The sequence below is a fragment of the Danio rerio genome, chromosome 8 (assembly GCF_052040795.2).
Source record: "Danio rerio strain M-AB ecotype USA chromosome 8, GRCz13ab, whole genome shotgun sequence".
NCBI classification, from domain to species: Eukaryota; Metazoa; Chordata; class Actinopteri; order Cypriniformes; family Danionidae; genus Danio; species Danio rerio.
This window is the reverse complement of record NC_141028.1, coordinates 58,799,021-58,812,500: the sequence shown is the minus strand read 5'-3', so window position 1 is coordinate 58,812,500 and position 13,480 is coordinate 58,799,021. Positions and strand designations below refer to the sequence as shown.

Here is a 13,480-nt window from a genome sequence, read left to right as displayed (position 1 = left end):
CTTGCTTTGTTTACCCACATAAAGTGAATCTAATTGGATTTGCATTTTAAACATTAAATAAAAGTTAAAAGATTTTTTATTTCATATATTACGGTTTAGTTATGATACTCCTGTAATAATTCTGTAGAAATTTGCTGATTTTTTGCAAAATTTTCAGCATTTTTCTGGCCCTGCCCAAAATCTGTGGTTAGTTGTTTTAGGACATTTAGTTGAAGTCAGAATTATTCGCCCCCCTGTTTATTTTCCCCTCCAATTTCTGTTTCACGGAGAGCAGATGTTTTTCAACACATTTCTAAACATGATAGTTTTAATAACTCATTTCTAATAACTGATTTATTTTATCTTAGCCATGATGACAGTAAATGATATTAGACTAGAAATTCCTCAATTATATACAGCCTAAAGTGACATTTAAAGGCTTATGTAGGTTAACTAGGCAGGATATGGTAATTAGGCAAGTTATTGTATAACGATGGTTTGTTCTGTAAGCTATCAAAAAATATATAGCTTAAAGGGGTTAATAATATAGACCTTAAAATAGTTCTTAAAAAATTAAAAACTGCTTTTATTCTAGCCGAAATAAAACAAATAAGACTTTCTCCAGAAGACAAAATATTATAGGAAATACTGTGAAATTTCCTTGCTCTGTTAAGCATCATTTGGGAGATATTTAAAAAAGAAAAGAAAAATTCAAAGGGAGGAGGTAATCATTCTGACTTCAACTGTATATACAGATATTATAATATAACCTTAACAAATTTACTTTCTCTGTGAATTTATGTTTTGAGTTTTTCCTGCAAATGTCACATCCATAACACTGGACGTGCTCTAACTGAAAAGTATTTGCTTCATCAGATAAACCGCACTCAGCTCCCTGTGTATGTGGATGGATCCAGCATCAGGAATTTGAGCTGTGTTCAGTTCGGGAGGCCTGATCTGGCTGGAAACTTCTACGGCACAACATCACAGGAACAGTTTCTTGCTAAAGAAGTGATTCGTCCCAAGCCAACCATCTACCCGCCGAGTTATGTGCTGTATGAGCAAGGTACTTTTGTAATACTGATCCCTGATCAGTCACTTAAAATGACCTGCATACAAAGCACAATAATGAGATTGTTAAGAAAAGTGTTTTTATTGTAAAAGAGTCCACACCACAATAATAAAGGGGTATAGTTCATTCTCATCATTACATGATATCTAATAACGAAAACACATGGCTGTTTTAATGCGCATACTGGAATTTATTTGGTAAAAGTGTTTCCATCGTAGTTTAAGCACATTTTTTCTTATCAAATATAAAATTCATCCCACTTAGTTTTGCGCATACGTTTGTTATGCAAATTTTCTTGGCATTTCCATCAACCATTTTTTATGCACATATCCAAAATGCAGATAAAAATAGGTGTATGGAAACATAGATATTGACATCCATAGGTTTTTTGTTGCTGTTGTCAATGGCTGCTTTTTGTCCCCCCAACATCCTTCAGAATATCTACTTTTGCGTTCAACAGAAGAATGCAATTCATATGCATTTACAGGGCTCGAAATTAACTTTTTTACTTGGTAGCACCGGTGCTCCCAACTTCAAATATTTAGGAGCACCGAAAAAATTTTAGGAGCACCAGAAAAAATTTAGGAGCACCCACCAAAAATGAATGAGCACAGCTGCAAATTGTTTTTTAAGGGATTTATTGTATTTTAAAACAACATTAATAGGACTGACAAAAACCAGAAACAACTATCTAACTAATGCTGCGAAGACATTGATATTTGTGTGCAATAATTCCAAAATGAATGTCTAATAATTAGGCTATAGAATATAAATGATGATGAAAATGACAATAATCGTAACAATGAATTCCATTTCTCATTATGATACTGCCTTGAATGTGCATGAATGTAGGTTATCTGCTATAAAATGTCAGTTACTTTATGAAAAATAATTGTATAGTTTGCATCAAACAAAAATGAAGCATTGCAGTAAGAAATATTGATTTTGTACTGCTGTTTTTATATGCATGTCAATTTAATAAATAATATTTCTGCAACAAAACAAACAAAAGATTATAATAAATCGTTCAATTCAATGATGAAAGCTGCAAAGCAGTCATCAGTAAATAAATAAAAAAATAATATACACCTCAAACAAGAATAGACAAAAGAAAGTAAGTAAAGTCTCACTTCTATCACTCTTTAAAAGTTTTGGTTTCAGTTTGTGTCAATTTAAAGGTTCAGTCTGAGCTGATCTTCATTTTTCTGTGTTAGTGGAAAAGCTGGCGAGTCAGCCGACCCAATTTATGAGCAGGCAGAGCAGGATTCTTGCGCTGACCACCGGCCCAATACCGGTCTTTGTTATGAGCCGCAGTTTAGTGTAAACTTAGTAAAGGCGAGCTTCTTCGGCGATGATATGTACAGTATTAGATTTGACTTTTAGCGGACATTTGCGCTGAACACGCAGTGAATGCAACGCATGGAGATTCGGGCACCTTCTCCAAGAAGCGCGTACTCGATTGATCACAGCTGGCGGATCATTATTCACCATGTGACGTGTCATGATCGCTCTCATCTGCACCTCAACTTTAGGTGGGGTTTGCAAACCTGTGTGCTTTAAGTTTTCACTCTTCAGCCGTTTGTATTTCCCGTGGTCATAAAAGCTCCTTCCCTGTCATCTGACAGCGGAATACCTTGAGTGAATGACAGCTAATATGAACCAATATAGCGGCAGGGAAGAGCGATTCAGCACGTTTTTACAAAAAACCAAAACAGGTCGCACTACAACCATTATCAGCAGTCGCACTCATGCTCCCCGATATATTATGAGGTCGCATAGATTAATTTTCGGGCGCATATGCGACCAAAATGGTCGCAATTTCAAGCCCTGATTTAGATCCACACCGAGTTAATGGTAAACTGGGCAAACTTACATAAGATTTTAAAAAGTTAAAAAACATATATTGTTTAACTTTTTTAATATAATATCTAATAATATGTAAATATAATCAGCTTGTGTGTTTTTAGAGCCCGATCGGATGCTTACAACTGTGAAAAAAGATTTTGTCAGCCTGATTGCCAGAAGACAGAAACTGAGCCCAAGTCACCTTCACAAGGTAAATATTCACTTATCAAATATCTCTGTTTTCCTTTTTATTCTGGAGTTTAGTTTGTTTTAGCTGAAAGTATGTCATTACTAGTCAACACATATCAAAAGTGTCTATTGGGGGAACTAATATGCCCCATTTTTAAAGATCTAAAATAATGTCCCTAGTGTGTGTGTGTGAAGTTTCAGCTCAAAATTCCACACAATTAATGTATTAAAACTCTCTGAAACTGATTCTGACTCTTTCAGGCTTTGATCCTAACTGTTGCGTTTTGGTGACCGTTGCTTTAAATTCAAATGAGATTGTGCTCTTTTCAGAAAAGGGCGGAGCTACACATGCTTATGTGTCAGCATAGGGGCCGATTCAAACACAAGACTAACATCCTATGCTAATATAGGAGAGATGGTCACTAGAGGGCGGGGCTTTCCCCTCCGATGACACGTACAGCGGGAGAATGTCAAAGTGTTTCTGTTTATATCAAGTGTGATCATAAAAAATTAAATGTATACATTTTCTGGTTATATTCACACACTTATACCACACAAATGTGTTTAAACTCCTTATAAAGGTGATTTTTGCATAATAGGTCCCCTTTAAATAGCAACGACTATGCAAAAGTTCTTAATTTTTGTGATGTGACCACATTTTTATTGGCTGCGTCACTCTTTACAGCTGATTTTTACCTTGTACTGATTTATTTTAGGTTAAAGACAGCCATATCAAGCTTCTGCATGGCAAACAAGATTTCAAGACAACCCACAGTGAAGCTTTTGTGCTCAAACCCTACTGCAAGCCATTTCTAATCAACCCAAACCAACGGCACATCAGCCATATTGCATTTTGAGCTAAAAAGCATCCAACAAATGTATCTGTGGCCACAATTTAGCTACATTAAATAAAATTTTGGCAACACATTGTTTGTGTTTGGCGTTCTGTGTGTCATTTCTGATGATGATTGTTTCTGTTTATTATTATTTCATGGCTCTTTATTTGTGATAAAATCCAAGAGCCATGAAATGACAAACACGTGCACTTTAGCACTTTCTCCCCATATACTTCCGTTCATATGCTCGCGAATGCGCCAGACCAGAAACGCAAGCTCGTGCGAAGTTTCGCGGTTCGCTGAGGTGCAGAGTTTAAGCTTTGTGAACTCTGACCTGCGAAATCGCATCACTTGACTGCATGAGACTAATCGAAGATCAAAACATGACCTCTCTGGACAGGAATTTAAAATGTGGACCAATCGCTCCCTTTTTTAAATGTCTTATCATCTTGTTTAATCCCGCCCCTTTTCGCAAGCTCAAACTCTAGTGTGACCGCAGCTTAGTTGTGATGTCCATGTCAAAGCAAATAAAGAAATAAAAATAAATCACCCTCAAGCGGTTCCAAATCTTTATGCGTTTCCATTGTCTGTTGAACATAAAAGAAGATCTTTTGAATAAAGCTGAAAACCTGTAAATATTGACTTTTATAGTAGGAAAAAGAAATATTATAGAAGCCAATGGTTACAGGTTTTCTAAATTTGTACAAATAACTTATCTTGTGCCCAACAACAGAAAGACACTCTTAACGGTTTGAAAAAGGTAAAGGGTGACTAAATTATGACAGATTTTTGTGTTTGCAAAGTGCAAACTATCACTTTTAATTTAAAGGTCAAAGTGTTTTGACGGGTTTTGAAGGCCAGTCCAGGTTTTACGCCGAGCCCACCAGCTCCGCCATATTTACTCCACTCCGGATTTTTAGTCTAGCCGCTGTGGCGCGACAGTAAAACAAAAGACAGTCGGCCATTACGGTGGAGATTTTCAGCTGGAGTTTGTTATTTTCTCGTCACATGAACTGAAGGCCTTCGGTATTATTCAGGAGATCATTCTTTGGACTAAAATGATGTGAGATGAGCCTGAGAGCGGGCGGTGGGTATTGTTGATTTAGCCACAGAGCTAAGAGCCTGTCTGTATCTTAATAACGAAGCCAAAACGTTTATGGTTAAGTCAAACAAAAACATTACATGTAATATTTGTGGTAGAATACTTATTTAAAAGCTCAAATTATGTAATCTGGCTTAAATGTGACTGCTATGTCTCTCTCACGCGCCACTCCCGCGTTCACGTTTCCACTCGTGCGCGCGCGCGTCAGCCCGTAACTGAAATAATAACAATTAATTTAACACCTTTTAAAACTGACCCAACACTAAAATCAACTCTAAAAACTATATATCTTCTTGCTTTACAAAACATTGCAGCATTTTAATCAAAACAACAGTTTGTGTGGGTTACCACACGTTAGTGAGGATTAAAGGTATGTTCCCCTACGGAATTTACTATAGTAAATACTGTAGGTTACTTCTGTAAGTCATTACACAGCACAAACATTACAAATGATTAAAACAGAATTAGTATCAAATAAACATCTTACTTGATCCTTTAACTGTAGTGGTGGTATATTTTACTAGAAAGTGATTTACTTTTGAAAAAGAAGAGTGAACATTCCCTTTAAGTAAGTGTAAAATAACATATAAGCAAAATTGTGAAGACATTATATTATTAACAATGTAAAATATATACTTTACGACAATGTACATTTTAAATGATTATAATGTTTGCCCTGCTGAAAGTACATGTACTTATTAACACTTGCCATTTAATTAATTGAATATTTTGTTTGCTGTTTACTATCAAACATATAGTTCTAAATTACAGCTTCGTCATTATAAATGTATTTAAACACAAAGTAACATAGTAAACAATATAGAGACTGCTAAATGAACGAATGTGCGAATATAAAACCAACTTTAGAAATCTGTCTTCTTGCTGCAAATATAATAGTCCTGATTTTGTTTTGAATTTTTATACATTTTATAAGCTCTTCATGAGTTCTCCGCTGATAAAAATACCATCATATGTATTTACAGATAACAAGAGCATTTGGCCCAGTACACATTGCCAAATATTTGTCACCAGGAAGCCAAAAGAGAAATTAAAACTACATTGAGAAAACATTACGTATATTTTGTAGCCAATAATATTCTTTGACTGTTTCCCCACCACTTTATTTACTTTTTACTTTCCCACTTTCTTCTTTGTATTCATGTGGAAATATTTATTACTGAAACATTAACATCACAATATCAGATTTTTTTATATCATTCATCCAGCCCTAATAAAGTATGCTTAATACTAACAGATTGCTTCATTCTAGGGTTCATGTTTACCGTGCGAGCGTCTCTTTTGTTTTTGTGGGAAGTGTGGGGCTAAAGCATCATGTTCCGACCTGGAGGAGAGCGAGACTTCCAAACGTCAGCCCGGAGGATGGGGACGTCCCTGCTCTTCCAGCTGTCGGTTCACGAGAGAGAGTTAGATCTCGTTTTTCTGGACCACAGCTATGCCAAACCCTGGAACGCCCACCCGGATGCCAGCAGTGCCCGGCCCACCCGCATGCTGTTCGTCACCCCTCGACGGCAGCCGGAAGCGTCTGGGTGAGTGAAGTAACCTAGAAGAAAATCCTAGCTAGACGTCTACATTTGTCATCCTTGACAGCTGGTGTCAACATCTGAGCAATTCCATGTCAACCTTGCCATAAAAACAAGTTTTAAACCTAAATAGTGAATACTTTCTGGACATTTTGTGTGTAGGCTTGTATTGTACCGTACTGTAAAAAATGCGAGCACTAATAAAGAATAGATCATCTGTCTGCTTGTGGTCAGAGAGCTTAAAACAAAAGTTACTTCAATAGTTTGCTGAAGTTACTTCATTTGTTCTGCAAATTAAATATTATTTAAACATTATTTTATTAAACATTATTTTAGTGCTCCACAAATTCTGTTTTATCCCCCTCCAACTTGGATGGAATCCATATATGCAAAGAAAATAATCGTGAAGTTCTGTGTAATAAAATGAAATGTGGCTGGGTAAGAGTATTAAACACATGAAGAAAGGAAGGTGTAGAAAGGCAGTGAAGGCCCAGACAGCAGCTGAAATCTCTCAGTAGTTTTTCAGGATGAAGATGAAACCAGGGTGTACATTTCAGCAAGACAATTCGGGCACGATATTGGCACAATATGACATTGCGATATTTAGTTTTTCTGCAAAATATAATGCGATATATATACCATTGTACCAGATGACTTTAATAGCTCTTTTTGGAAATAACTCATTTATATATTTTGATTATCGTTTGCATAAAATCTATAAACAAATGATAATTTATAAATATAGCAGATCAAAGAAATAAGTGAAATAAACAGTGCTTTGCAGTTTTCGTGGGAGTCTTAATAGTAATCAGCTCCAGAAATGGAATAATCAAATGTAAAATAGCACTGTATAGTCTTGATTATATTATTATTCTTTTAATTTAACCCTTATTAAAGTTACAAACTACGGTAAGTAGTTTGTCCGTAGTGTGTGTGAATGAGTGTGTATGGATGTTTCCCGGTGATAGGTTCCAGCTGGAAGGTTAACCGCTGTGTAAAACATATACTGGATGAGTTGTCGGTTCATTCCGCTGTGGCGATCATAGCTTGTTAAAGGGACTAAGCCGAAAAGAAAATGAATGCATGCATACTACATACTATAAAAATGTCCTGTCTTTGAATGCTTTAAATCCTTCTGAAATCACCACAGGCTTTAAAAACATTGGCAAATGATACATTTTTACTTTTATTATGGTTACACTTTGCAACTGTGGCTCATGTTCATATGTAATATCATCTCAACAATTGCAGATCATACAATATTACTTTTGCTTATGGGCACATTGCAGTATCGATGCTGAAACAATATATTGTGCACCCATAAAGACAACGATCCAAAACACAGCCAAGGAAACTCTCAAATGCTTTCAGAGAAAGAAAATCAAGCCGTAGAATGGTCCAACCAGTCACCTGATCTGAATCCAATAGAGAATACGAAATAAAGTTCCGATTTGATAGATGAGACCCACTGAATCATCAAGATTTTCATGAGAGGCATCTTTAAGCTCCCGTCACCAAAAAAAGCCTTTTATATAAAGTATTAAATACATTTTAATAGTACAGCACTTCCCCCTTGTGTCTGGAGAAAGTGCTGTTATTACACAGAACTTATGCAACAGTGCTGTTATTACACATTGTTATTACACAGAACTCATCTTTCAGATTTAGTTTTTATTTTTATTGTTTGGGTTTTTACCAAAATTAGCTTCAATTCCATGTCAACAGCTTCTTTAGATAAATTATTCCCAGGACAAAAGCATGATATGTTCAAGCTTTACTTCCCCCACTGTAAATACTTCTGTCCTTGCAGTGATTTGTTTGTTGATGAAAGTGCTGTGATGTTATCCTGCAGGGATTCGGATATGTCCATTGATGTGGAGACGGTCACACCCACTCCAATGCCTCTCTATGACAACCAGAAGGCCCGTAGTGTGATGAACGAGTGTGACCGGCATGTTCTGTTCGCCCGGACAGTCGCTGATGGACCGCCGCCTCCCGATGACTGGGAAGAACACATCAACAAGTGAGAAAAACCGCTGCTGCTGTTTCACTATGGCTCTCCTATGGCTCGTTTCCACTGAGGGGTACGATTCAGTTTGGTATGCTGTGCTTTCCACACATAGGCTGTTTCTCAATATCTTCGGCAATCTTGCATCCTTGTGTTCTCCTGTAACGTCACCATCAACCCCAAGAACGAAGGACGTGTGAAAGTTCCAGATTACGTTCTTGATATCGATGATGCACCGATGCAGACTTGAGTGCAAAACTCGCTTGAAATCATTGCGGCTTATAAAAGGAGGAGTGCGCAGTAGGTAGTGCTGTCGCCTCACAGCAAGAAGGTGGCTAGGTCGCTGGTTGGAACCTCGGCTCAGTTGGCGTTTCTGTGTGCATGTTCTCCCTGCCTTCGCGTGGGTTTCCTCCGGGTGCTCCGGTTTCCCCCACAGTCCAAAGACATGTGATACAGGTGAATTGGGTAGGCTAAATTGTTCGTAGTGTACGAGTGTGTGTGTGGATGTTTCCCAGAGATGGGTGCGGCTGGAAGGGCATCCGCTGCGTAAAAATGTGCTGATAAGTTGGCGGTTCATTCCGCTGTGTCGACCCCAAATTAATAAAGGGACTAAGCCGACAAGAAAATGAATGAATGAATGAAAAAAGGAGGCGGGAAGCACAGCATTTTATATAGATTCATTATTAAAGGTCAGAGATGTAACTTATTTACCTCAGGAGTTTTTCTAAATGAAACGGTGAAAATAAACAACCATGAGAATCTTAATAATGGCATAAACACATTAAGGGTCGTTTATTTGTTGAAATTCGTATTAAAATGTTTTGTTTGTATTGTGCACGGTCAGTGTATCTTTTTGTCTTTGGATTTTCATTTTAGATTAAATAAATGTAAAAACAAGCCTTATTCAATTTTGTTTTCTGGTGATTTAATTTTTTGTTATTCGAAATAAAAAATTTTAATCAAACATTTTTTTCATTTTTATTTTCTGTTTTTCACCATGAAAAAGAAAAACGAGCCGTTTTTTGATTTTCATTTTAAAATTCAAAAACGAAAATCAAAAAAACGCATTCAATTTAAATTTTCGTTTTCAAAAATACGACTCATTTTTTCCCCGTTTTTCAATATCCGTTTCTAAAATGAAAATCCAATGACCAAAAGATACACTGACCGAGCTTGTATATTTGTAAGGTCTCTATGCACAGTTGACATTTTAATGTAAATATTATATGTGAAGGAATTTTAAGTATAGGAAGGACTTTCAGGGCCCTATATATGCTGGGGGTGTGCATGATTTAATATTATTTGTGATTTAAAAAGTCCCTGAATTGTCTTTCCATGATAGAGTTGGAACCCTGAATAGGGCAACAGCAGATTCTGTTCTTGTTCTTGGCATGTGGCTGTTTGTCACAAGAAGATGACAAAGTTTTTTTGATCTCGGGTCGACCATGGCTCATTATTTTATGTATCACGATGTAATGTCTCAACTTTGTATTTAAAAATTGCGTTTCCTTTGTTTTCATTCTCCTGGCTGCTAGTGGTGATTCTCTGTAAACCAATAGTTTTCAGCTGAGCATCAAGCTTTAAAGGGCCATGAAACCCCCTCGTTTCAGCAGGGTGTTTTCACACCTCTTCTTTGGAAAAAGTCAGAAAAGTGGGCGTGTCCAGCTCTGTTTAGGGGGGAGTGTCGGAGGAACTAAAGTGGGAGGGTGTGGGAGTGTCGATTTGGGCACGCGCGAGTTTCAGAGTCAAAATACACACACACACACACACACACACACACACACACACACACACACACACACACACACACACACACATACATACAGGAGAATGTGATGGTGTTTAATCTACATGGACATCTGTAGTCGAATTATTAGCCAAATTATTAAATGGTGGACTTCAACTGCAGTTTGGCTCTTTCATTCAGGCAATTCATTCATGCCCCTCGCGACACACGAGATATTTGATTCGAGGAGCTGCTCTAAGCGTGTATTTTTCATGCAATGTTTTATACCGCACGGCGAATGAGAGAAAAAAACCCTCTGCATTTCCCAGAAACGTAGATGCACACGACAGGTAGTGTCAGAAAGCCGCGCGTGTTATTCCGGTCACTAAATGCGGTAAAAACCCTACACGAGGTTAAAGTTTGGTTGTGGTGCTAACGTGTTTACACTCTGTGCAATAGTTTGTTAGATACGAACAAATTGAATAAACAAAGAGCGCTGCTCGCTCACTTACCAAATCTGTAGAGACAGGACAATCACCAGCAACTAGAGCCGCGTCTTTATGAAGAGAATACTACAAACGATTCCAGATCCCAGCGTTTGCAGATGAGAACAGCTCTCAGGTAAACAATAATCCTCCTTAGACACGTAAGTTATTGTTGTCGCGCGTCGCGTACACTGTAATCCACACGTGAGTCTGAGCTCTCACAGAGAGAAAATGAAAACGAAACTTAACTGCAGCAAACTATAAAAGCAACACTTCACGCTTGTTTTGCCAACACAACGTGGCGTCTCTGTCCTGAAAACACGGTGACAGTAATGAATATTAATGAAGTTGCACAATAGAGTGCGCTGATTGGTTTGACCCAAGCCTTACTCATGCATTAATGCAACACACTGTAAGACGTAATATGGCACACTCAGGCACAGACGTCCAGTCTGCACGCCGGAATACACACTATTATGTCATGACCGTGACGCAGCTTCAAAAATTCGTTTCAAACAGGAAGTACGAATTTGTTTAAAATAACGCAAAAACAACCAATTTACACTTTTTAGTGAAATATAGGTGTCCTAATAGTGTTTTTAGCAGTGTGGGACACATATACGCCTGTCAACAGCTCAAAAAATGTGTTTTGGTGTTTCGTGACCCTTTAAAGGGCCATGAAACCCCCTCGTTTCAGCAGGGTGTTTTCACACCTCTACTTTGGAAAAAGTCAGAAAAGTGGGCGTGTCCAGCTCTGTTTAGGGGGGAGTGTTGGAGGAAGAAAAGAGGCTTGGTGTGGGAGTGTCTATTTGGGCACGCTGAATTTCAGAGTCAAAACACACAACCACACCGGACAATGTGACTGTGTTTACATGGACATCTGTTGTCGAATTATTTGCCAAATTATTAAATGGTGGACTTTAACTGCAGTTTGGCTCTTTCATTCAGGGAATTCATTCATGTCCCTCCCGACAAACTTGATATTTGATTCGAGGATCTGCTCTAAGCGTGTATTTTTCATGCAATGTTTGATACCGCACGGCGAATGAGAGAAAAAAAAACTCAGCATTTCCCGGAAACTTAGATGCACACGGCAGGTAGCGTCAGAAAGCCGCGTGTGTTATTCCGGTCACAAAATCCAACACGAGGTTATAGTTTGGGTGTAACTGTTAGTGCTAACTTGTTTACACTGGTGCAATAGTTTGTTTGATACGAATAAAATACGAACTGAATAAACAAACAGCACTGGTCGCTCACTTACCAAATCTGTAGAGACAGGACAATCACCAGCAACTAGAGCCGCGTCTTTATTTAGAGGAGACTACAAGCAAATCCGGATCTCAGCGTTTGCAGATGAGAACAGCTCTCAGGTAAACAATAATCCTCCTTAGACACGTAAGTTATTGTTGTCGCGCGTCGCGTACACTGTTAATCCACGCGTGAGTTTGAGCTCTCACTGAGAGAAAATGAAAACAAAACTTAACTGCAGCAAACTATAAAAGCAACACTTCACGCTTGTTTTGCCAATACAACGTGGCGTCTCTGCCGTCTACACTCTGACAGCAATTAATATTAATGAAGTTGCACAATAGAGCGCGCTGATTGGTTTGAACCAAGCCTTACTCATGCATTAATGCATCACACTGTAAGACGTAATAAGACTCACTCTGGCACAGACGTCCAGTCTGCACGCTGGAATACACGCTATTATGTCATGACCGTGACGCAGCTTCAAAAATTCGTTTCAAACTGGAAGTACGAATTTGCTTGAAATAACGCAAAAACAACCAATTTACACTTTTTAGTGAAATATAGGTGTCCTAATAGTGTTTTTAGCAGTGTGGGACACATATACCACTGTCAACAGCTCAACACATGTGTTTTGGTGTTTCGTGACCCTTTAACATTGGTACTGTTCTGTTGTTTTGGTACCCTTTGGAAAGGTTAGCAAAACTGTGTTACGGCACGCTTCGCTTTTTAGTAGCTTTTGCCAGTGGAAAGACAATAAAGCATACTGAACTCTACTACTCAGCGGAAACGGGTCACTAGTCATTGATTGTTTTCATCAGGACCGCTGTTCTTTATTCAAATGGAGTGGTTGGTGTATTAAATGCTTTGAGCTTTTTTAAATTACTTGTTTTATTCTGTTGTTCTTCAGGACTGGCTGGTCATTGGCTCAGAACAAGCTCTTTAATAAAGTATTGAAAGCCCTGCAGGCAGAACGACTCGGCAGACTGGCCAACGATGGTGTGAGTTTAAAAACTGGGTTCTACTTTTAAAACCTTTTTCAACTTTTTTTATTTCTAAATCAATCAAATCCACATGAATTCTTGGGTTCTTACGGGTGCTGGGAATCCCTGAAAATGCTTGATTTGTAATCGAGTGTTTACAAGGTTTGAAAAGTGCTTCAATTTAGGAAAAAAGTGCTTAGCGTGAAAGTGTATTTATGTTGTTTTATTAATAATTTGTAGTAAATTGATGATGTTACTTATTTTAATAAAAAACATATAAACATAAATGTAAACTAGTCTATGCATCTGCTTGTAGCCTAATCTGGTGGATGTTTTACATTTAAATTTGGAGTAAATTACGTTTAAGAGAGTAAACGACCGGATCCATATTGGAGTTTAGTATACTACAGTATACTAAATAAAAAATATGCTGGATTTGAGAATATAGTGTTCCTGGCCTTCACTG

General features: G+C 37.7%; 2 protein-coding genes across 44 annotated transcripts in view; both read left to right on the top strand.

Annotated features, from left to right (window-relative positions):
* The window catches only part of si:ch211-198o12.4, a 9,049-nt gene extending 5,037 nt beyond the window's left edge, over positions 1-4,012 (top strand). For 2 of the 9 annotated variants that reach the window (XM_087263399.1, XM_087263398.1), the window contains exons 6-8: positions 856-1,045; positions 3,019-3,107; positions 3,416-4,012. In XM_087263399.1, coding sequence (XP_087119525.1) covers positions 856-1,045; positions 3,019-3,107; positions 3,416-3,490 — 354 coding nt within the window. In that variant the 3' untranslated portion in view covers positions 3,491-4,012. 9 annotated transcript variants of the gene reach the window in all.
* An 832-nt stretch (positions 4,013-4,844) lies between these two features.
* The window catches only part of kansl3 (KAT8 regulatory NSL complex subunit 3), a 44,810-nt gene continuing 36,174 nt past the window's right edge, over positions 4,845-13,480 (top strand). For 21 of the 35 annotated variants that reach the window (XR_015497135.1, XR_015497130.1, XR_015497133.1 and 18 more), the window contains exons 1-4: positions 4,845-5,008; positions 6,294-6,570; positions 8,417-8,587; positions 12,942-13,032. Coding sequence is in view for 24 of the 35 variants with exons in the window: in XM_087263429.1 (XP_087119555.1) it covers positions 6,356-6,570; positions 8,417-8,587; positions 12,942-13,032 (477 nt within the window). In the remaining 11 variants the exon portion in view is untranslated. 35 annotated transcript variants of the gene reach the window in all.